This window comes from Carex rostrata, chromosome 2 (assembly GCF_964058835.1).
Source record: "Carex rostrata chromosome 2, lpCarRost1.2, whole genome shotgun sequence".
Lineage (NCBI taxonomy): Eukaryota > Viridiplantae > Streptophyta > Magnoliopsida > Poales > Cyperaceae > Carex > Carex rostrata.
The window spans coordinates 18,096,754-18,121,968 of record NC_135919.1 but is presented as its reverse complement, the minus strand read 5'-3'; the positions used below and the strand labels follow the sequence as shown (position 1 = coordinate 18,121,968).

The 25,215-nt window shown below is 33.0% G+C and overlaps 2 protein-coding genes across 3 annotated transcripts; one reads left to right on the top strand and one right to left on the bottom strand.

Moving 5' to 3' along the window:
* Nucleotides 1–2,260: 2,260 nt before the first annotated feature.
* LOC144546829 (uncharacterized) lies at nt 2,261–5,753 on the bottom strand. 2 transcript variants are annotated; one of them, XM_078295398.1, is made up of 6 exons: nt 5,098–5,753; nt 4,283–4,578; nt 3,576–3,786; nt 3,405–3,490; nt 3,089–3,180; nt 2,261–2,649 (listed from the first exon to the last, which is right to left on the bottom strand). In XM_078295398.1, the coding sequence occupies exons 1-6, from the start codon at nt 5,188–5,190 to the stop codon at nt 2,408–2,410; spliced, it is 1,020 nt and encodes a 339-aa protein (XP_078151524.1). In that variant the 5' UTR covers nt 5,191–5,753; the 3' UTR covers nt 2,261–2,407. The 2 variants fall into 2 exon arrangements, with proteins under 2 accessions (XP_078151524.1, XP_078151532.1); XM_078295406.1 differs by having other exon boundaries at nt 4,283–4,500; nt 5,098–5,751.
* Nucleotides 5,754–22,020: 16,267 nt separating this feature from the next.
* On the top strand, nt 22,021–23,181 carry LOC144548445 (uncharacterized). The gene has a single exon (XM_078297110.1). It carries the CDS (start codon nt 22,021–22,023, stop codon nt 23,179–23,181), a length of 1,161 nt encoding a protein of 386 aa, XP_078153236.1.
* Nucleotides 23,182–25,215: the final 2,034 nt, after the last annotated feature.

Below are 25,215 nucleotides of genomic sequence, written 5' to 3'. Positions count from 1 at the left end.
TAATGTCTAGATCTTGAAAGGATCTTGATTTATTATTTTTTTTTTTTCCGGAATGATGCTTCGCCATTGAATTTCCAGATCGCATAGATGAATTTTCGAAATTATGAGCTTCAACACTTAAGTATGTATTGGTCGCGTCGCATATGATCCCAGTGCCCCTAGACCGCGCGCCGCACCCGTGGACTGCGCCTCTGAACCACGCACGGCACCTACGGACCGAGCCTCTGCACCGCGCACCCTTTTTCTTTTTTTTTTCTGCTGAAGGCGGGATTCGAACCCAGTTGGGTTCTGTTGGTGCCAAAATTCTTACCACTACACTAGAGTTCACATGTGTTATCTTGAAGATAAATATAGTATTTAACTATTTTTCTCTACAAATTTGATTTAAATTATCTCTCCTCCTTATTAAGGAGCTTAATATTTTCTACTACATAATTTGCTCCCGTTGCTGTGCACAGACATGATTACTAGTATATTAAAATGATACATACGAATCATAAAACGAATCAAATAGTTTCGAACAGATATCCAACCGATTTCGATCTGATACCCACCAAAAGTGGAATTCGAATCAACCCAGGAACCTAAAGTGCAAGTTATAAATATGAACCGTTCTTTTCATGTGGCACGAATCTCAAAGCAAACCCCATAGTCCCAATGGGTTCTAGATTAAATTTGGCATAGCTGAAATTAATCTGGACCGTCCATTTTCATAATTTGTACCTTAGGTACTGGAGGGACACGGACGAATTTTTTTTATAAACCATAATTAATTAAATTAATTTTAGCAAAGCAGCATGATTACTTTTTTTTTTTTTTACAAAAATCAAAAGGACCGAATCTCCAATTCGGTCTTCCCATTTTACTTTTTTTTTCTGGACCGAATTGGAGATTCGATCTCCCTTTATTTTGAAATGAGGGCTGTCCTTGGCAGAAACAGCTTGTTCTTGGAAGAAACAGGGTCTGTCCCTGGCAGAAACAACTTGTTCCTGGAAGAAACATGCTGAACTATGGGCCGAAACAGAGGAAATACATCACAGAAATATGGGGTGTTCGAAACAGCTTGTTCCTGGCAGAAACAAGGGCTGTCCTTGAGAAAAACAGGGGTCGAAACAGAGGAAAATGTGGACCGAATCTCTAATTCGGTTTCTCCAAAAAGTAAAATTTGAGGACCAAATTGGGGATTGTAATTTTTGTAAAAAAAATAATTATGCTGCTTTGCTAAAATTAATTTAATTAATTATAGTTTATAAAAAAAATTCGACACGGATTCCTAGAAGCGCCCCACTTCCTTCCCAATTAAGATCCTGTTCGACCGCATTACTGTTTCCGTGAAAAAAACAAAAGAATATTTTTCAGTTCAATTTCTTTGTCCATACCCATTCCTAATTAAAGGCCGAACAGTCTTGAGAATTTCAAAAAAGCAAACGCCATTTCAGTGAGCAAAAAAAAAAAAAAAATTATAATTTTTACATCAATGTCATTGACCGACTAAAAAGGCATCTAGCTCTAGCCTAGCCTCTCACACCACAAAGAATCTCAATTATCGATCTTACAATATTATGAGAAAATGCTAATTCGAAATGCTGTTTTTATTCTCTCCATTTCTCCCAACGAGTGGTAACGACATTGCCCACAATTAGCATTGATAACGACCTGAGCAACAAGCAGGCCAGGTAAATAATATCGTAAAATATAAATATATATTTTTTTTATTCGCACCCACAAAATTACATAAATTTTATAAATTTCAAGTCCAAACTATAAACTTCATAAATTTAATCTAAGTACTTGATATAAACAATGTGTATTTTTAATCTCTGATTTTATCTTTTTCTACTTCAAATTTCAACCGTTGATAAACTCAACATGAGCAAACTCGACCTACGGTTGATTCAAGCGTTGAATGCTCGTTCATTATTTAAATTCAAACAAACTCGGTTCAAACAACCTACCTCGAATCCTAACAAATTAAACTCAAAACTGATAAATTTATAAATCAAACTCACACTAAAAGTAGCTCGCTAGAGTTCGATTCATTGACACAACACAATGACACCCCACCACCACACAGAAAAAAAATAATAAAAAATAAGTAACATGCTTAGAAAATATAAAAATGTACATATGCTCCATGTGTTTTCCTATACTTTGATATTTCTCATCTTCCATTGAGGTGTTGGCTTTTTGAGGTGTCTCAAGATGTTGCATGATATGTTCTCTTTTCTTACCAGAACAGAAAATAAAATTTGATCAGTGATTAGTCAATCAAAACCATTAGATTAACCATCAAAACAGAGTGCTAAAATACATGAGATCGATCACTCGAGTAGCACATTAAAAAACTCGATCTACTGGATCCATTTACTAGCATTAGGATCTCATCTACGTACCGTCTTATTACTACCTATTTACATTGGTGATTTGTGAAGAAGTTGAAGTCATGGTGGTGTACCCCGAGCTGCCTTAACCAAGAGTCGGCCGCACTATATAGTGTACCTATTGTTCTAGAAGCTTCCAGATCTCTCCATACCTTCCCTTGCATTTTGTATGTCACTAAACCAAAAGGAGACAGACTTACGTGCTTCTTCCATTTTGCTTTTGTTGCAACAGCTATCAAGCCCCCGTCATTCCTCACCTCTTTCTCATCTGAGTAATATTTGGAAGGGACAAAATAAAAGATAATTTAGAATTATTATTAACATATTATTTTCTATTATATACCTTTAACCCGTGTTCATGACAAAGTAAACTACAACGGTAAGATATCAGTATCACTATGATCAGGCTGAATTCTACAGTGGTAGGAAATTGGTGCACTAACATTTGATTTGGAATTTTTTTGAAACGTAACCCAGAAAGTTTCGAATTATAAACGAAACCCGAAATTTTATTCAATTAGCCCTCAGTGATGCAAGTATCCCTCCCGACTCTGCTTTAACCTCAGTGCACTCAATAGGTACCACTTACCCGCAACTGCTCAATTCAGCAAATACACACACCCAAAAAAAACAGAGAGAGATCCTAAATAGAAGTTTAAAACTGTCAACTGCAAATGAATTGACTCTTTATCAGAAAGTAGAGATACCTTGGAACAAAGATGAGATGGTATGGTATGTCAAAAAGCACGTCGCCATCTCCTTTGAACTCCCTCTAGCAGGGATGTCATATATCGGATACCTTCATGTATAAAATATTTAAATAATAGAATAAATACAGATCCAAAGACCACTTAAAAATTTTACATTTCCAACAATAAATAAGGTTTACTGTACCACATTTACAACACCAGGAAGAGTTCAGCACTAACAATTGATTTCTTTTCAAATAACCCTTGTTATTTAGGAGAATTAAAAATTGTTATGCTAGGAAATAAAGAAAGAGAAAATTAAAAGAAAAATTACCATGCAACAGACAACCAGCTAGCAGGAGAGATCTCGGCACTCTTAAAGGACATCAGCCCTGGATGATCTCTTGACAGCTCATTGATCTAAATTCAATTTTAAAAAAAATATGTCAGTAAAGAAAAATATAGCATTATAAGCTTATTCAACAATAATCCCAATAAAATAAACCTTGTCAAAAAGAGGTATGCGTTGATAAGGAGAGTCCCACTCGACAAATTGGAAGTACAAGTTCCCGAAACGATCCTTCGGAGAAGGTTCGGATTCATAGGTCATGTCGTCAGAGACAGACACATCATCCCAAGACTTTGACAGCTTCTCACTTGCCGTACTGTCATCGCTCCACCAGTCGCTCTCGCTCTCCTCGGTTGCCCCATTGTTCCTATTTATACATGTGTGTGTTAATTAGAAGAGCGAGTTCAGAATAAGTATCGCCAAATTATCTTTTTAATCCTAGAATTTGCAATTTCTTCTTTTGGTTGCTTTCTTTCACATCCCAGTTTACCATTCTGGTCCCTACTGTCATTTCTAATCAGAAAACCAACAAAATAAGTTCTGGCCTTTGCTGATGTAGAGTAAGCTATTTTTTCACTGAAGGATATTTCATCAAATAACACCAAGCTACACATATTTTTGCAATCTTTTGGATCAAAGATTGAAATAGGGGCAAAAAGGTACAAATCATAATGTTTCAAGACCAAAATGCAAATTTTAATCTTTTGGGAGCATATGGGGAGGTTGGTACATCAGGACCATTCTGGCAATTCAATACAGCTAAAACACAGCATATCTAACATCAAAAGAACTAAAAAAAAATACTTAAGGTCCTGTAAAATGTAAATCAATAAATATTATTATTAAAAAATTTAAAATGGTACTTGGGAATGATATGAGATTTGCTTGTATAAATCTGAAGAGCTGAGAGGTAGGGGACATAGTACTGAACCACACCGTCTCCGGTGTTCAAGCCAACTGGTACACCAAGTCCATAAGCACTGCACTCTTCATACCAGTCCCATAAATCCTCCAGTGCAAAGCACTCCACCATTTCTCCGCCATCACGTTGAAACAAGCTATTGGGATCTTTGAAACTATCCTGTGTTAAAACCCCATCATAAATATAAATTACCAAGCAGTCCTTTGATATAAATAAATGCTCAATTATCATCTCAACCTTCAAATTAAAAAAAAAACCATCATAAATTAAATTACCAAACAGTCCTTTGATATAAATAAATGCTCAATTATCATCTCAACCTTCAAAATAAAAAAAAAACAATAAAACCCATCATAAATTTAAATTACCAAACAGTCCTTTGATATAAATAAATGCTCAATTATCATCTCAACCTTCAAAATAAAATAAAAACAGTAAAAAGGCCGAAAAATTAAAATCGATTCTGTTTGTATTCCGTTTTGAAGAATAATTACGTAAATTTATAATACAAATAAATTAATTTAAAAACAAATATATCTAATAAGATAAACAGAAAACAGAAACAACAATAGTTACATAACTATTAACTTCTTCCAAATCAGAGTACTTGGTCAGTAGTTACATGAGCTAATTTTGTATAGAGATAAAAATAAAAATCCCAAATTTTTTCAAATTTAAAATGGCATACAAGTTATTGTCCAAAAACAGAGAAATCAAGCAAAATCAAGAGACACGAGTTAAGAAAAGCGATTGAACCTTTGAAAGAGAATACAGGGGAACAGATGGCGTGACGCAACTGAGGAACCTCTCCAAATTTGAGCTGGATTTGCATCGCGAATCCGCCTCCATCTCTTTCAAGGTTACTAAAACCAACAACAGTGTACACCTCTCTCAATTCGCCAAAGGTCAATTCCAGAGCTCAAAAAGGGTCGCTTTTTATCGGTTTGATCAGCACCAAAAGGGGAAAGAGAAGGAGAAGCACGCGATATGAGATCAGATAAGGACCCCCCACTTTAATGCTAAAAACAAAAAATTCAAAAAAGAAGCAAATTTATTCCAGTCGATCGGTTCAACGAATCGAACTCAGCTCTGGTCAAGGCTTGAAAGAGAAGATAAGATTCACATAGACATGAAATTGGGATGGAAATTTTCCTTTTTCTGATTTTCTGGAAGGAATTGGAATTCAAAAGTTGGTTATTTTTTGGCAAGGCAATAGGCGTTGAGGCTGAGTGAGAGAAAAATGTGAGCTTGGTTATTTCTTTTTTTTTGGGTGGTTCTTTCTTAAAAAATTATTCGACTTTTTGCTTGATTGAATTGTTGGTGGGGAAAAAAGTTTGTGACATCTGGCTGTGAAGGAGAGAACCGTAATAGTGGAGGGGAGAAAACCAGCATGAGAGAGAGAGAGAGAGAGAGGGACGAGTAGCCGCGTGTTTTTGGAGAGAATGCTTCGGAGATAGATCTTCTGTGGCTGTCCTTTCTGTTGCGTAATAATAGATAAGTAGGATTGTCTGTGGCTCTGTATCTGTGCTCTTAATATAATTTGACCAATTAATACAATTATGTGTTGATTTAGTTTGTAAACAAAATTTTGAAAAACTGAAGAAATATATTTTTGAAAACTTTTAAATTTATTTATGTAAACTTATCTTCATATAATATACAATTATGGGTCTTATAAATTGGTTTACATATATAATTACCTTTATTTATATATATTCTTCTACAAAGATCTAATGAACTGTGATGAATGTTTTGCTCTTGTATCAGGGAATAGCTCCTTTTTAATTTTGTAAACCAAGTTTATTACCCAATAGTTGTATTATGAAATAAGTATATTGTTTTCCAGAAAAAATTAAGCAATGGTGACTCTTAATTAGAAGTAGATTAATTCATGTCTCTCTTAAATAAATTTGCGAAATATAGTTGAATTTGCTGAGTGATCACTACTTTTTTCATATATTTTACGAAAAAAAATATGCTTTCCAGAGGGAGTAAAATGCTAACTTTTCTTACCTATATTATGTCACCAACATTCTCATTTATCAGATTTAAATCTCCTTTTATTTATTATGATCGAAGATTCATATTTTTCCGTACCATCTCTTCTTATAAAATAGAGAACATATTTTTATATTTCTATGTAAGAATGTGATTAATTATATTTTTTTTATTATATAGATTTTTAGAATTTAAACGTATATTTTACTTGACCGTAAGATTCCTTTATAGAATTTATAATTGTGACATTCAATTTTTTTTTTAAAAAAAAAATTTAGTGAAGAAGTCTCACAACAATCCTAGTGTCATTAAGGAATCGTATCCTCTCAGTACTACAGAGGTACTGTTATGTGGAGTATTGGATAGTGTCGTTATTTTAACTTTGCACGAATTTCAAAGCACAAGTAATATTGGCTCCCTGCGCTATTCCGAATATGCATTGTTTTTTAGACTAAGCCATCAAGTGGTGGGGTTCACCCCCATACAATACTACATAAGATACTTGTCAGTGTAATCGGATTCCAATGTGCTGCTATTCATTTTCTCTCTATCTCTCTTCAAAGAAGATAAGAGAGAGAAATAATATCATGCAGAAGAGAGAGTAAGAGGAGAGAGATAGAGAGAAGAGTATGAGAAAAATAACACTGGATCTCATTCCCTGTGTAATTAAAGACATGAGAAGATTTACAATGGTTTAGATAAAGAAGTGATTTTGAAATGTAAATTCATCTCATAAAAGAAGTTTTGCAATAGTTAGATTGTTTTTAAACTGTATCCGTTGGATTCAAAATGTGATTTAGAGTGGGTGAATCAATACAGTTAAAAATAAGTTTTTTCTTTCTGTTAGTTTACAAGTTGTTGGCATTTTATAAGTTTATTTTTTTAAATGAATTTATTTTATTCGCCAGTTAAAATATATAATAACGAAAATATTCTTAAGTACGTAACTCAAATTTGAACTTATATCTACTCCAAATTAATTCAAAGTATATTTCTATAAAATGTAAATTAAATAAAGACATGCAAACTGATCAAACAAAACATTAATTATATTTTGCAATTATGTAGAATTTTTTTTTTACTATTTTGAATTGACTTTAACAAAGTTAACTTGATGGTTAAATTCATCTGATTCTTGGAACTTGTGATGAAGACTGCTAATTTGTGAATTCGCAATCATTCAATTATGTTCATAACTTAACTCGGACTAGATTTTTTTCATGAACCGGATCATCCAAAAAAAATCACAATTATCTCACGACTTTTCAAAGTTCCTATTTAGAAATTTAAGCATATCAGTATGAATTGGGACATGCGTGAAGAAATCAATGCATGGAATTAGTAAGAATCAAGAAATAAATATCTTTCAGAATAAGTCTTTGCAAATTTTGAGACAGTTTATGACAGTTCTGCATGTTAAATATTAAGGTTAGCATGATCAAGAATAAGTCACATATTAATTCAACTTTTGACAAATTCTAATAAATTTATTTTTTCTTTCTATGTGCATTCGGTTGCATTATAAGTTTATAACACACATTCTCCTACTTGCATTACAAGAATGGGACATTACCCACAAGGAATACTGTCGGTATACCCTCGCGGATACTGCCGGCCGCTGATAGAAAATACACATTTTTGTCGGTATATCCTCATAGATAGTCATTTTTTACCGTCGTTAATATATATTGTATGATTACATAATTTAAAGAGTTACATTACTGTGCACCAGATCTTGTGTTGTAACTCAATTTGTATTCTGCAGTGCTATTCAACATGTATGAAAATAAAAAGAATGTATTATTTTTAATAAATATAGAGAAATCGGATTTATTGAATCCGATTTAATATTATGGATATGACTCAATGATTCTTATCCAATTCTAACATGATCAAATGTGGCAACCATATGAAGACCGATTCAAAAAAATCAGTAAAAAGATATTTTTGCTATCACATTTGATCATTTTAGAATTGAATAGGAATATAATTCATTGAATCATACCCATAATATTGGATCCGACTTAATGAATCCAATCTTTCTATATTTATTATTGAAAACAAAATACTATTTATATTTTTGTAACACTGAATTTAATAACTTCTATCTATAAAAAATTTCCTTACATACATGTGATTTTCTACAACGGTTATTTTAACAGAATTTTAGAATAACGGTTATCTAAGAAAGTCAACAAAAAAAAATTTGTCTGTTGTTTTTGCAAGTTTGTGAGGATCTTGTATTATAATGTAACTTGTGAGACACGGTTGTGTGGGAATTTTTATAAGGAAAGTTGAAGGTCGAATTTTATAAAACATTATATATATATAATAATTATTCGGCTATTTTTTTTAAGATAGTAAAGATGGAGAACAAGTTCTTTATATTTAAATATTCATAAAAAAAATTCAAATTTTAAATCTGTGACGTTCTATACGGATTCTTGATATTGCTTCTAGTCATTGGACCAAATTTTTTGCATGAGAGAGATGTTATAACTAATCATGCTGTTTTTACATATTTTGTTCCCTCTAATTGCCTTTTAATTGCTAAGCTTTCTTCAACAGTTAGAACACCTTTTAAAATTGCTATATATAGAAAAAAACCAGTTTTTTTTATCTAGTGAAAAGACAATACTCTCTACGTGAGAGATCATAAGTTGAAAACTTAAATAATTTTTTTTTTAAATATTAAATAATTGAGTAACTTAACCTCCAATTTTTTATTGAAAAAATTTATCCTACACTGATGACATTGCCAATTGTCACACCAAAAAGGTATAGTCCAAAGTTTCAGTACAATTAGATGTACTTTTTATTCCTAAATACACTTTTGGTTCAGATTGCAAGTATACAATCCTACCGCGTAGTATATTATCAGGTATCGATCCATAGAGAGTATGTTTAATTACTATGCTTAAACTTTAGTAATAAATTTCAGAAAATAAAAAAAAGTAAAGTGCAATAAAAGTAAATTAGGGGGTGTATTCTAACGATTCCTAAGGTTGGGTTCAATACCCGAAAGAAGGGAGTTTGAAACAATAATTGTAAATAAAAGTAAAAGAAAAGAATTGATTTGCTTTCAAGATTTTAGAGATCTAGGGGTCTTTGGTCTACAATCCCTTGCTAACTCTATTTATTCGTTATTTGTTTGAATTCATGTATGATTTAACGAGGTTTCTAACCTAATATGTTATTAAGGGTTACTTTCGTAAATTAATAGCGTTCCTAGGTAATTTGGACTTCTCGATTAGGTCCCTTACCCTAGCTACCTAGACCCATTGAGCTCTTGTTAGTCTCTCCTCTCCTCAAATATTGGTACTTCACAATTAAGTCCATCATACCTGTTAGTTTGTAATAATCTAGAAGTCAATAATACGATAAATTATCATAAAGCTCTGTTCATGAATTGAATGTTTATTTATATATCATTTTGTTGCCTTGAGTATTATTGAATTTATGGATCATTTCGAGTTCATGACTGAAATTGTGAAACTCCATAATATAGATGATATATACTCTTAAAAAGTCACTGACCAAGGTAATTAGCAGGAACACTAATTACCGCGATAAGGTTAGTATGTGGATTAAAAGATGGTTAAGTTTTACAAACCACCTGACACGAGATGTCATTTTAATCACATAGATACATGTTCTAGGAACATGGTATTTGACAGACCCCGAATGAAATATTAAATAGAATTGTGTTCGTGTCATTTATGTTTTCATTCAGTGTCAGGTTCTACAGTATGAGGTGTTTATCGTTCCCACTGAGAAATATGTATATGTGATTGTTATCTAACGCTGTCCGTAAAAAACAGTCATAACGGTAGCTTTTCCATATGTATAGCTTAGCTGAGGAAGTGATAGTTTACCAAGAATACTATTTGTTCCTCGTATTTTATACGAGCTATAGCATCACTGGGCCTCTTGATAGAGTAAGATTTTACTAGCTAGCGGTATAATTACAAGAGTAATTATATTTGATAATATGCTCAAGATCAAGAAAAGATTCAGTTAGCAAGGATGACACACATCTACCTTGAAACTAATCTGATAGCTATGAGACAGAAGAACAGACACAAGTAAATAGTTTACTGGATCGTGATATTGTACAGTACAGCATCATCTGTGTAATTGGATGGTCATGATGTATACTGCCAGATACCGCTCATGATTATAGAAGTTAAAACAGTTTTAACTCTATTTACCAACATAACACAGATCCTATTGGGCCACACCATATAGGAGTTAATCGGGGAATCTTATTGTGATTGATTATAAATTGGTTATGATCAATAGTAAGATGGTTATAATTAATTATACGTGTTATAATTAAATTATAAATGTCATATAAGATGACAAGCAAAAACATCGGTTAATTTATAAACGTACACGGTACGTTGTATAAAAGTTACCGAAACAACAACCGCAAGAAATATAATTGTTCAGAATAATTATACGAATATTATTTGTATTCGGGACGAGGGCATTCGGGTCTTTTCAGATTCGTCCTTATCCACATGACACGTCATCGATCCTATCCAGATGACACGTCATCAATCCTATCCACATGACACCTCACCCCCTAGGTGGCATGCCTTGTCATAGGGGTATTTTGGTCTTTTCACACTATTTTAGAGGCTATAAATAGATGGGTGCATGTAGAGAGAAAAATCACTAATTCACTCGTATCGTTTCGTGTCGAAATGAATCGGTATTTTCTCTCTTTCTCGGTTTCTCTCCCAAATAGTGTTTCGGTTGAGAAAAGAAAGTTATACACAGTTGACGTATAATCTTGCGGGTTGTTGTGAAGTATATTTACGGGATCGGTGAATAGTGTTTTTTCGAATTTCGTGGTATGTCAGTTTTGCTTATTTGTGAAACTGAGTAGCTGAAAATTCGTGTTTACGGGTTTTTCGTCTTTTCTATGTGAATAGTGTTTTTGCATAATATCGCAGTTTATAGTATTCCTGGCAAAAGAAATAAATCGCTCTCCGGTTAGACCTGGTGGATAATCGATAGAGGCATCAGACGTCTGATGCTCCGAGGAGAATCATTCCCGTGATGTAGCTCTACTCGCTCGGTCTGCATTCCAACTGTGATTTGGAAACAAGGTATAAATATGTTATATTAATCTATTTAATTGGTAAGTAGATTAAAGTTTTAGAAATCAATCATGGAGTAGATCTGTAAAAAGGATTAAATTGGGTTTTGATGCCAAAGGAATACTGAAGGTGGACCGCCTTGGAAAGTTTCCTGACATACCCTGTTTAATCCTGAACTTAAGTTGGCCGTAGAAATTTTTGTTCTACAGTCATTCCGCAGCTTAAGCCTAAATGGGTTTTGGTTACCCCGAAACCCAACAATACCAATACCCGATTCAAATTGAGATGTCCTAATTAGGGTTTGGCTGCACGGTTAGGTCCTTCACCAAGTTCCTAACCTTAATTTCTATAGTTCCGTCTTAGATTAAATTGGTTATAATCTTAATCTAAACCTAGAGTATTTGCATTCATAATTTGGTACTATCATATTGATCACAGTCAATTTTGGTTCTTTCGAATCCAAAACGGGATACTACAATTCAAGTACTAACTATGTAATTAACACAAATAATTAAATCACAGAAATTAATAATCAAATCCCATAAAACAATCATAATAAAAACAAATAACCGAATAAAATAGAATTAAACAAGTTCATGCATTGACCTAAACCCCTAGAGAGAGATCTACTCTCTCATGGAGAGATCTATTACAAAAATTGACAAAAATAAGAAGAAATGAAATAAAGAAATTATTACACCCTTTATTGAATCAAGAGCCTCAAATTTGCCGAAATCTTGCTTGGACCTTCTTCTCCTTCCTAGAAAAGCTTGAGGAATTCCAGAAATTACCGCAGATTTATCACTATATTTGATGAAAATGGACATGCACTAAGGGAGAGAGAGATGCGAATGGATGATGTGTTTTGAACCCCCTCTTTTATAGCCAAGGGCTATGCCCAATTAAAAGACATAGTTGTGAGGTGAGTGAGGGCTATATTCGGATTATTTCTCAGGTTGTCTTGTCCATATTTAGCTGTAAAACACGTCCATGAAGCGCCAAAAATAAAAACCGTGTTGAAAACGTGTAAATCTGGCTTTCTGCGGGTTCCGTGCGGATGGCTGATCCGCACTGCGTATGGTCTCACCCGCACTGAATCTAAGTTTCCTTATTTAACTTCTGCTAATTATCTGAGTGTGGGTGGAACTGCGGATGGATGACCCGCACTGCGGGTGGATACTGTGCTTTTCTGAAGTTTCTGAAATCGGCCAAGTCTTGAGTGCGGCTGGGCTCATCCGCACTGCGGGTGGAATTGTGTCCGCACTAGGCTCGGGAAAAATTCCTGCTCAGAGCTTGGATGTTAGAAATGCAGCTAAGTACCCAATGCGGTTGCACTGATCCACAGTGCGTGTGGTTGATCCGCACTGAAAGGTATTTTCGCCATTTTTCATCATTTCCTGCAATGAAAAGTCAAATAACCACAGTAACTTGATTCCAGGTGTATTTTAATCACTTTATATTATAGATACAAGATATTTGCGGTTGTTTTATGATAAAATCTAGATCAAATGTGTATATAATTTATGCTTATCACCAATAATAAATTTTGTTGTGGTATGCGAACTCATGCCACATTTTTTTTTCTTTTTCTAATTTGGACTATCAGACAATTATTGTGGTTGAAAATTTATAATTTTACTCTGATGGTTTTTTAAATAATAGAAATTGTTGACTTCGTCACTCCTTTCTTTCTTTATTTTTTATTAAAAAAAAAAGGGCACTTCTTCTTGACTACAGCTCTAACTAAGATATAAGAATATCAAGATTAAATAATTCCTCTTTATGTGAAGCATGAGGTGAAATTAACCTCGATCTTTTTAGAAATTTGTCTAAGGAAAGACAAAAGATCTAGAACATTTGAAGCAAACTAACAAAGACTTAGTAGAGATTTGACAGGATTTTAAGAGACTTTACCTATTCAAATCTCAAATTTCTTGTAGTAGTTGAAGCTCCTCTTTCTTTGAGATAGAGGGGTTTTATGTAAACTTAAAGATTGTAATTTAGAGACATTCTATTGACTTATAAGTACGTTTAGAAATATTTCAACCTATTTGTTAATTAAACAAGTATTGCAATAAATCCTAGCTAATGAATTGAAGTTGAATTTAATTAAATAAATAAAATTTTGGATATCAAATTAACTTGGTTATTGGTTATCTTACTTAGAGTTATCTAATTTTATCAATATATCAATGGAGTTCCTTAATTTTTGAAGTTTATGCTTTGATGCCTTAAGATTTAATACTTTAATGAGGGTGTGTTCTACAAGAGGGAAGAGAAAGTAAACTCTATATAAAAACTGTTCATATTTTATAAACTCTAAATCAGACTGCAGAGGAAATTAAATGTTTATTTTGATCTCTTTTTTCCTTCCTTCTCCTCTTCCTTTGTGGAGCACAACCTAAGTCTTCATTTTGATCAATTATAGAACTTGATGCATTTTTTATAGGCTTATTTGTTTGCTTTCTAGATAATTTACAAGACGCTACTTATTAAATTTATTTCGTTATTTGTTCATTTAATTAGTACATTTAATATAGTTTTGAGCTGACAAATTAGAAATACAACAATATCTTGATCGTAATTCTTGATGATTTAAAAGGTCTTAGGATTTATGCAATCATTATCTCAGAAATAAATAAAAAAAACTAAGTTAGTTAAAGTAAACATAATTGTCTTAATTCTTAACAAATATATTATTGTACCTCCATCTCCATGGTCTTATATTGGTTGAACTTTTCAAAATTTATCTAGTATTAATTACTATCCATCTAACTTTATATCCAAATTAATGAAAGAAACGAACATCTCAACGGACATATCAAGTCGAGGTGTAAATTCTCGAAAATAATACCTAAAATATGCTGAAATGTATTAAAACTCTTTAATTAAAAAAGAAAAGAAAAGTCAAGATGTGCAAATTCAATATATAAGTAAAGGTAATGAGATCAATTGAACACATTTATTCTCAAGTTCTCATATTTATGTGGTGTATTTTCAATTAAAAATGAAAAAAAAAAGTTTATTTGACCTCTATATAAATTTCTTATTTAGTATTTTAAAATTGCCTCATTCTTAAATTTTGTTTTACTTTTTGCATATATTTACTTTCATTAGTCAAAATCCTACCCCTATTTATGTGCGTATCTAACATTTTTATTGTAAAAATAGACTTGTAAGATTTAGTCCTTTCAATCTAAAACAAGTAAATTGTATCTGGACCTTAATATTTGGAGAATATTTTTAAATTGGATTGGTATAAAAATTAGCATTTAAATTAGTGACAAAAGAAAATATTTTTTGTATAAAAAACCGTATGTTCAAAATCTAACTAAAATATTAAACATGTTCAAAACTTGACTAGAATATTTGACATGTCTAAAACTTGACTGAAATATTAGTGTTGGATTGCTTAATTTCAACCCTCTTCTCGGTAGAACAAAAAGTTGGGTTGACATGGATTCAGTTAGAAATCAAACATATTGAAACGAGAATTTTTTATTAATATAAATTATTATTAAATAATATAAGAAAATAAAAAGAGAAGCTGGGATTTTTAATGGTATTAATCAGGAGAATTTTTCACCGAATTTATATTTTTTTTTCAAAGCGAGCTGAGTTGTTGAATTTTTTTTTTTTTTGAAATAGAAAGAGTAGTTGAAACATAATAAAATAATCTGGAGCTTGGAAAAAAAAAGTCGGTTCCAAGTTTGAATTTGATTTTTTTTTCCGAATTCATCTATGTCATTAAAATTCTCAGAACTCATTCTGTTTTTCTATATTATATAATACTAATTTCTATTAATAAAAAATTCTCGATTGGAATTTGGAAGTTGGAGCCATCATTTTAAAGCAAAAAGAAACACGTATAGTCATACGGACGGTCTCAAGCCATGGGCACAGAAGATCGATATGTGTTTTTTTTTTAATCTTTGAAACTTGAAAGGATAAGCCCGAAAGTAAAATAAAAAGACCGTTATGCAACAGCAATGCAGACACATGTCATGTCGGGTCCCACATAAGTCATAACTCAGTCTACAGAGGAAAAAAGAAAAATGATGCGTTGTCAGAACATGATGTTCTGTGCATGAATCATTAGTTGACAATCCTATTTAATTACTGAACTTATAGACTATTTGTCGAGTAGAAATGTAGAACTAGGAGTGCGTATCCTCTGAGATATCTCAACTTTTGCGTGACCGACGTGTCCGGTGCCTATTCGGGGGTGATGTAGGGGTCAGTATTATCTGTGCTTTGAGATTCGCGCAGAACGTATCTAAACGGTTGGGACTTTTCATAAAGTCATGCGTTTAAAGTCAATTTGATGTATTTTAGATTTGAATTCATCAAAAAACTTGATAAACTTAAAAACACTCTATTCTACTCCTATTTGTCTTAGTATTTTTTTTTTTTTTGACAATTTGATAATTTATTCATGATATGTACTATTTTTTGTATAAAAACAAATAACCGCCCCACGATCCTTATTAGTTAATTGCAATTTTTTGGAATGGAAGAATGGGACCAATTCAGGGTATACATTTTGACAAGGTTGTTTTTTATTTATACATAGCAAATATTATATACAAGAGTATTTTGAACTTTATTGTAGTGCTTTGTATGAATAAAAACAGCTCTGTCAAAATATATACCCCAGGTTCAAATTATTAAGAAAAAAACTCAATTTAATCATAAACACTAATAGCATCCATTTTTTTTCATTAAAGTAATGTGTTCATAAATTCAGTTATGATGAATAATAGTTTTTTAATTTGCTTCTTCATTAAAAAAAAAACTTTTATTTGCACAATTATTCCTCTCTTGAACTTGCGATGGTAAATTTTATGACTTAAATTAGAGCAAATTCAACCTTTTATTTTTTTAGAATGTACGAATCTTAATAAGATTATTTTTATGCACAAATTTCAAAACAAATGAAAGATTAAATTTAAAATATCAGGTCTTACAATTATTTAAAGTGGATCACAGCAGATTTATTTCCTATACATAACATCTTGATTGGGATATTCGAATATTCCTTAAAAGTGGATAGCTCTTGTTGCATTGTTTTACCCTTTATAGTTTATATGCTTGGTGAGTGGTGACATAAGATACTTGTAGAGTGTCAAATAAATAACGGTTACCAACAATAAAATTATAAAAATATGAATCTTTCCGAATAACCCGGATTTTATGAAGAATAGCAAACAATCTTATTAAAAATTATCCAATTATGTCTAAATTGAAGATGTATGTGTTAAATTTTTTTAAGTAAACACAAGCTTGCGTTGAAATAATAAATCTTTATCATTTAGTTATCAAAATTAAGTCATTCTCACAACTCAATTCAGAATAATCTAAAAATTAAATAAACCTTAGAATTTGTTCCTCATTTTGGAAGAAAAAAGAAAGAAAGAAAATTTAAGACAAGTAATAATAATGAGATTAAATTTTTACCAACAAATTAGAAGGAAAAAAAAATCTTAAAAATTGAATTGAAAATTTTCTCTTCATTCATCTCCATTCACCTCCGTTCATAGGGGCGGATCCAAAATTTTTGTCAGGGAAGGACAAAAAAATACCGAATCGAATTTAAATTTTGAATTACTTTACGAGATCCGAATTCTATGTCATGTATTGTCGAGAACCAGATCCTCTCTTCACCTCCTTTTTTTGTTTTATCAATTGACTGATCTTCCCATCTAACTCCTGTCAGAGTGTCAGATAAGATAACTATATATTTTACTCAGCTCGGATTTAATCTTTACTTTTAATTAACACAAGGCTGAACTGAAGTCATCCCAACTAAAGGTAATGTCACAATCTACCATCTCTGTTTTGATGTAGCTTATGAGTTATGAATGCATATAATTATAGAGAAAATGACATCATGACATGCCACATTTCGCACGCTACCTGCACTGCTTGGTAGTTTGTACCTTTTTAAAAGTTCACAATAAACTAATGGAATTATAAAAGCGCGACAATTTCCTTCCTGAAATTCATGGCTTTATAAACTTTGAAAGCAAATGATGTCATTGTTTATAATAAGATTTTAGAAAATTGCAAACTGATCAACTTGATCTAACATCAAACCAAATTTATCCATTGACTAGCAAAGGACGAAGATGTTGGCCAACATAGATGGTTTTTCAAATTATATCTACCTAATCAGGGTCATAAGTAAAAGAAATGTTATTAATTTTTAATTTAATTTATCATTAATTTTAATTAAAATATTATTATTAATTTTCATCAGAAGTGGAATCAAAATAATCAGTAGCAATTGGTCAAAACAGACAGGAAACTCGATTTTTTCACAAAATTAAATTAATATTAAAAATAATGTAAATCATTAGGCCATGTTTGGATGTACTGAGAATAGTGCAAATAGCGCTGTTCCGATCCATTCAAATATACTCAATTGCTATTCGAAACAGCAAGAATAGCACTGTTCCGCTATTCCTATAAAAAGTCGGAATAGCAATTGGTGCTCTCTCAAATGTTCAATCCCTCCATCGCTATTCTAAATATTCAATCCAAACAACATTTTCATTATTCCGAATAGCACCACATCAACACTATTCTTACACTCTTTCAAAAATCACTATTCTTTCCTCTCCCTCTTGGTGTATTTTTAAAAATGAAAAACTCAGTCAAATTTGAAACAAGGTGATTTCACCAAAGACCGAAGTTCAATTAGGAATAGGCAAAATTCACATTCAGAAGTAGGCGAAACCTCTATCCAAGCCAACTATATACGGGTCTCGTAATTATTTTCAAAATTTATAAATAGACAATTATCTACTCCTGACTAGGTGTAGCTCCGTTACTGAACATAACAAAGTGTAAAATCTCATATTAACTAAAATTGTGAAAGTAGTTTAAAGTTTAATTAGCTTTCCCTCTTTTTGCCTTTATTTGCCTTGATTTATTCGGAAAACAAGTGTGACGTTTCCTCAAATTTTATTTTAAATTAAATTATAGTCTACGTATTTTATTAAATGTTCTAATAATTAAAGTTTTAAATTCTAAATATGACGTTAAATATATCATAGATTCAAGATGAAAAATGTACAAAATATGGATTAAATATGAAAAAGGTTCGTGACGGACAGTGTTGACCGGAGGTGATTTTAAAGAAGAAGAAGAACAATAAACATGTAAATTAGGGAGAAAACAATAATTTCAGATAGTTTCAAGGTGGTGGAGGGTCGAAGAAAAAACATTTAGTCGAGAAATTCAAGATTTTTTTTTTGTAATTGATCCTCTTTTCATCAATTCATAATAATGATGGAAAAATTGATATACATTTTGAGAAATCAACATGCATCTCTAAATGACTAACTTAATGTGGGCCAATTAATCAAAAATAATTTCAAAAAATTACTGGATTTTATGCATTGTAAATATTATGTGGAGAATCAGCCAATTAGAAGAGCCATAGAAATTTCTTTACATGTCCAAATGAGCAAAACATTTGTACATTGCACATGGAATCAGCAATACCGCCGATGTCTTTAATCTTTATTGCTCCATGTTACATTTAAGAGCAAGCATTAATATGCATACAAATTGGAGGATTGAACAGCAGATGCAACCGATAAATTTCTGTGAATCTCAACGGTTTTTGGATCTGCGAAATGTACGAGTAGGACCGATCCGACACACTGGTGATAATTTTCTAATGGGTCCTTGAACAAATTCTTAAGGGCCCAATATAAATTTTTCTAGCCCAAAATTGTGGGCCTGTTATCTAAAAACTGGGCCCGCAACTATAAATCGAGATATTGAATTTCGTACGAGCAGTGGCTGATTGGTAAGGTATCATTTCTCAGTGGAGATTACAGTTTGTAAAACATTGGGCGATGTCAAATAAATTTGTACTGTGTGAATTTTTTACAGAATAGCTTCCAATAAAAAAATTGTACCGTTTGATTTTAAGGAAAATTAATGGCTTGGATCTGTCAGAAACCAGCCAATGGATCTGTTAGAAATTAACCTGCCTCAGGCCAATGGCATTTCTTGTGTGAATGAAAAAATAATTAATATGAAAATCAATCTTTTTCTTCACACATTTTGACATTATTAATCAAGCATTTTTTAGAAATTCAAGCCATCTGTAGTCTGTACGACATACCAGAACTGGCACCGTTAAACAAGAATATCATGAACCAACTCCAACTGGTAAAGATAAACTAACAACAACAACAACAACGTGCACAATTTACTTTTATTACAGGCAACATCATCTTGTGAAAAAAACATAATTACAGTTCTTCTGAGTAGTTTGTTTCATAGTAGACATTTCTCGGAAATCGCTGTGGTCAACTATAGGTGACACTCACCAAAATCGCTCAAATGTCCCAAATTGTACTCCAACATTTTTATCTTCAATTTCAAAGTTCAAACAAAAGACCTGAACTGCCCAACATGATATCCATGTTAAAATATGCTTAGAGATCAAATTTTACTATTTTTAAGATACGTACAAAATCATTATTTTTAGACCAAAACAATGATTTTGTACATATCCTAAAAAATAGTAAAAATTTTCCGAAAAATATAAAATTTGATCTAAACATATTTTAACGTGGATATCATGTTGAGCAGTTCAAATTTTTTGTTTGGACTTTGAAATTGAAAATAACAATGTTGGAGTACGATTGAGGCATAAAGCAATGGGACATTTGAGTCCTCCTGTCCTTGTCTAATACAAATTTTAATTTTTTTGGGGTAATTAAATACCCCAAAGATGAGTGCCTCCAACACTGTATTCTCACATATAGTATTCGATGAAAAGTAGAAAGGTCCAGAATTCCATCAGAATTTTATACAATTTCATGTTGGTTCTCATCCAAATGCCATAAACCATGACAAATTAAGACTCATTTCTTATCACATTAGATTAAATTAATGAGCCTCATTATTAACTTCATGCCAAGATAAATGAAGAAGTGAATTAATTAGCAAACATTGTTTGTTTCTACCATGAAAGCCAACTGTCTACCTAGTTTATAGTATTATTATTATTATTTTTTATTACCAAACACTGTATTCCTTTGAGATTTTCCCACTCCAGTTTAATATCTCATATCTAATGAAATTTGATCCTCATCAGTATTTTCTTTTCTTTTAAGAGCTTACATCGTTTGTCAAAAAATGAACATCTAATAGTAATAGGTAATGATTTTGTTTTCGCCGGGAGAAAAATTGCCAATTCTTTGATGCTGTACAAATTTTGATACGTCAGAAGCATGAAATCTTATATATATTAATTAATTGATCAGATTAGTTTCTAAGGTTAATTACTACTGTAATAATATGTTGATGATCATAGACATAGTACCACACTACCACTAGTATCATAATATCATAATATCATGACATGTTACATGTTGTTTGTTTGTCTTGTAATTTATTATATATTCCCCGATCCAACACATGTTATTAATTTGTTGCAATTATGTTAACGGTCTTTTTTTAATTACCGGAGATGCTTGCATGCAAATTCAAATGCTCATAAGTCATAATGTGATTAAATATTAGACTGCATCAAGGGACTGATTAGTAATATAAATCATGCATATCAAGCGCAAGGTCATTTTGACATGCTGCATTTCATCACTTTATTAATTTGGCAAAAGCTGTCTTGCATTGGAATATGCATGGTGTTATTACTTTTATAATGCATATATGAGAACTTGCATTAGTCGAATCTACCAGGTAACGTAGAAAGCTGAAATAATATAATTAATTGAAAATATTCCGTTAGCTTCCTTTAGCCTAGCGACTTTTATGAAAATTTATGACAAATAAGAACAAAAATTTGGGATAAATGCAGCACCATTCAGAAAGGGTAACAATAAATGATGTAAAAGCTCAAAATCGAATTAAAATTATGATTTTTTTTTTTGTAACTTTCTGAAACATCCCATCCTCACTTAAAAAAAATTATATTACAAAAAGTAAAAGAAAAAAAAAAAAAACAAGAAAGAACTATATACGTGAGCGCAGTTGTCCCCACGAATCATGAATATCGGATGGATCTCACCCCTCCTGTCCCCCTTTTTATTGCAGAGAATTATCGTGTGAGGTTTGAGATTAAATTCCAATCGGTTTTAAAGTCGATCACTATAGGGGGGAAGTATTCGTGCCAAGTTAAGAAAAAAGGGTCCAAATCTAATAATTGTAAAGATATTGGAGAGGATGTGATTTCCCCCTTCCCTCGCTTCCGAATTCGAGTGGGGACAACACAAGCCCATAAAGGGCCCAATACAATCCGAGTGGGGACAACTCGAGTCCATTAACCTCAACAAGAATGAGATGCTTTAAAGGGCCCAACACAAGCCCATAAAATAAAAATTAAATCCAATCGTAGTGGAGGTCGTCCCACTAGCATTGTACCAAATTCGATCCGATCCCCGGTCAAAGCCGTCCGATCCACATTAAGATTCGTACAGTTATCCCCACGAATCATGAAAGTTGGAAGGCTCTCATTCCTCACTTGGTAGGTCAAAAACCTTTCAACCCTTCTCCTCACACTCAAGCTCACAAGCTCAGCTCTGTGACCATGTCTATGAATCTGTTTCTGGGAAGAATCCATGGCTTCCGTTCACCTCTTCCTCTCAATCGGAGCACACAAATCGCTTCCTCCAACTCTCCCACTCAAGCGTCGCCAACAAATCCCCATTTTTTTGTAGAGTACCTCGTCCAATCCTGCGGTCTTTCCTCCGACGAGGCTCTCAAAGCTTCCAAATTCATCCACCGACTCAAGTCCTTAGGTAAGCCTGACGCAGTGCTCTGTTTTCTGAGAGAGACCGGGCTAAGCGAGTCGGACATAAGAACTGCCGTGTCGCGGGACGCTCGCATCCTTCGCTCCCATGTGGAGAAGAATTGGAGACCAAACATCGCCAAACTACAACAGCTCGGCTTCTCCATGGAAGATATCTCAGGTATCATTGTCTGCAACCCTGCTCTGTTTGTGTCCAATTTTGTGCTAAAGATTGACATCTGGATGAGGATCCTTGGATCAAAAGAGAATCTTTCTGTGGTACTCAAAAGGTGGGGGTCAGGTGCAGTTATCGGTAGCAGCATGGAGAATGTTATCATGCCCAACTTATCTTTCCTTCGGAAGCAATATGGTTTATCTAATGATCAACTTATCCGACTGATGAAGTCAGCTGGATTGATCTCATTTAACCGTGCAGCTGTCAAAAGGGTAGCTGAGAGGGTTGAGGAATTAGGCATTGATCGTTCATCAGCATATTTTGTCGAAGCATTGATTGCTGTCAGCTCCATGAGCCAACACACCCTAGATGCCAAGATAAATAATTTGAGAAATATCGGGCTTTCACAAGAGGAGGTAGCACTTTTAATTAGTAAATCCCCTTCGTTGTTGACTAAATCAGAGAAGTTGGTTGCCAGAAAAATGGAGTTCCTGATTAAAGAAGCTGGTTGTGATAAGTTGCATGTGATCCGAAATCCATTTTTGTTCTGTTGCGGCTTGGAGAACCGGCTGATTCCCCGGAATATTGTTAGAAAGCTTTTGAAGTCGAAAGGACTTCCTGTGGCAGATCTATCATTTGCTACTTTTGCAAACCCAAGTGATGAAAAGTTTGTGGAGAAGTATGTTCTGCCATATGAACCTGTTATTCCTGGGCTCCACCGAGCCTTTGCTGATGCTGGAAGAATTGAGGGTATTGATCAGAGCTTTACGAGTGTCTCCAATTAACTTTCTTGTAGGCTTAGATACTGCAATACATTTGGTTATATAATTTTTATAGTAGTTCTTAATATATTTTTTTAAGTCGGCACCACTTTGTAACAATATGTAAAATGATTGTTGAGTGTTGACGATCAGTTTTGTTAAGATTTAGTTCTTAAATTTCAACTACACATTACTTTATCTTCGTTAGAGACGACTCTAATCTGCGATTCAGACTTAAATCTTCATCTTTTCTCAATAATGTTATGCTTTTATGAAGGTTAAACTGTTGGTTATTGTTCATGAAACAGTAAATAGATAGATAAAATACTTGAGGTCAGGCTTATGGGCACAGTGCTATCACTATCAGTCTTAATTTGGTTGTTGTTTAGGTCGGGTCAGGCATGCTAACTGGTCAGGATATTTGTAATATGTCTATATGAATTGCTTGGATCTGTCAGTGTTATCAGTATCTCCCCTGTGCTACAGTAGATCCGCCCCTGGCAGGCAACATCTTTTCATGAAAAACTACAAATACAAGTTTTTTCTGAGTTGTTTGTTTCAGGGATATCTCCCAAATGAGTAAGAGCATTCTCTGTTGGTACTCAACTATTGATGACACTCACTGAAGAGTGAAGAGACTAATTTTTATTTAAAAAAATCACATGTTAAAACAAACTTTCCATCAAATACAAATTTTAGATTTGATTGGGATTAATTAGTAATTACATACGTAATATAAATCATGTATATCAAGCGCAAGGCTGTCAGAAAATCTATGGCGTCAATACAACTTTTTGATGATCATGTGCTGCATTTCATCCGTTCATTAATTTGGCAAAAGCTGTCCAGAAAGCTACTTATTTGCATCGGAAATATGGCGTTATTCTTTTAATAATATCTTTACGAGAGCTCGCATTAATCGAATCTTTCAGGTAACAAAACATAGAAAAGTCAGTTAAAATTATAGAATTAATTGAAAATATTCCGTAGCTTCCTTTAGACTTGCGACCTCTTCAAAAATGGAAAATTTCTTATGTGCTCATGGAAACTTTTAGAATAGGTTGGAGCAATTTCGGGTATTCTTCTTTTGTGACTTCTAATTCTTATGACTGAATTGAGGGCTCCGCCTAGCAAGGATCTGTTTATGCCATTAATTGAGAAAATAGAATCCAAGTTGGAAGGTTGGAAAAGGTCGACTAATATCAAGAGGGGGTCGTTTGCAATTGATGAATTCGGTGCTAAGTTCGGTGCCTATATACTTTGTGTCTTCCTTTCTTTTACCGATGTGGTGATCAAAAGGATTGACAAAATTCAAAGAGAATTTTTATGGGGAAAATCTGAAAAGCAAAGGGGAATATCCTTAATTAATTGGGAGATTGTTTGTCTTCCAAAGGAGTATGGTGGCATGGGAGGGGCTAACCTTGTTGTTCAGAACCAGTATCTTTTATTGCGGTGGTGGTGACGATTATATCGATTTTCAGACTCTTTGTGGTCTCAAACAGCTCTTCAGCTGTACAACTTGGCTTCTGGAATGCATTCACATCAAGTGTGGATGAGGCAAGGCTCATTTTTTTGGTTACAGTTGTTGAAGATTAGGCCACTGTTTGATTGGTCTGTCACATGGAATATCTCTCAAGGCTCATCCATTTCGTATTGGTTTGATTCATGGACATACCCAACAATGGCTTCCCAAAATACCCCTGATCAATCTACCCGGAAATACTCTCTGCAAATGGCTGTAAACATGGGTATTTGTCAGGTTGAATTGGTACAAGGACAGATAGAAGATAGAATTTTGTGGTTATGGACCAATGACAACGAATACTCAGCCAACTCTTTCTACAATTTGGTTGTAACAGCAGGGAAAACAAAATGGGGATATCGGTTCATTTGGCAACTCAAAATTCCTCCTACTGTTCGAGTTTTTTCTTTTTTATTGTTGCAGGGCAGACTTCTAACTCATGATGTGATGAATTATCGAGGAATTCAGTGTGACTTGCGATGTGTTCTATGTCAGCAATGCTCGCTGGAAACAGGCCTACATTTGTTCTTTCAGTG

What these genes read in the sequence shown, in the direction of transcription:
- LOC144546829 (XM_078295398.1), bottom strand. Translation starts at nt 5,190, where the DNA reads ATGGAGGCGGATTCGCGATGCAAATCCAGCTCAAATTTGGAGAGGTTC. An exon ending in CCCTGTATTCTCTTTCAAAG is followed by an intron (nt 4,579 to 5,097) that starts GTTCAATCGCTT and finishes TTTAATTTGAAG; the next exon opens with GTTGAGATGATAATTGAGCA. An exon ending in CATCTCATCTTTGTTCCAAG is followed by an intron (nt 2,650 to 3,088) that starts GTATCTCTACTT and finishes AATATTACTCAG; the next exon opens with ATGAGAAAGAGGTGAGGAAT.
- LOC144548445 (XM_078297110.1), top strand. Translation starts at nt 22,021, where the DNA reads ATGTCTATGAATCTGTTTCTGGGAAGAATCCATGGCTTCCGTTCACCT.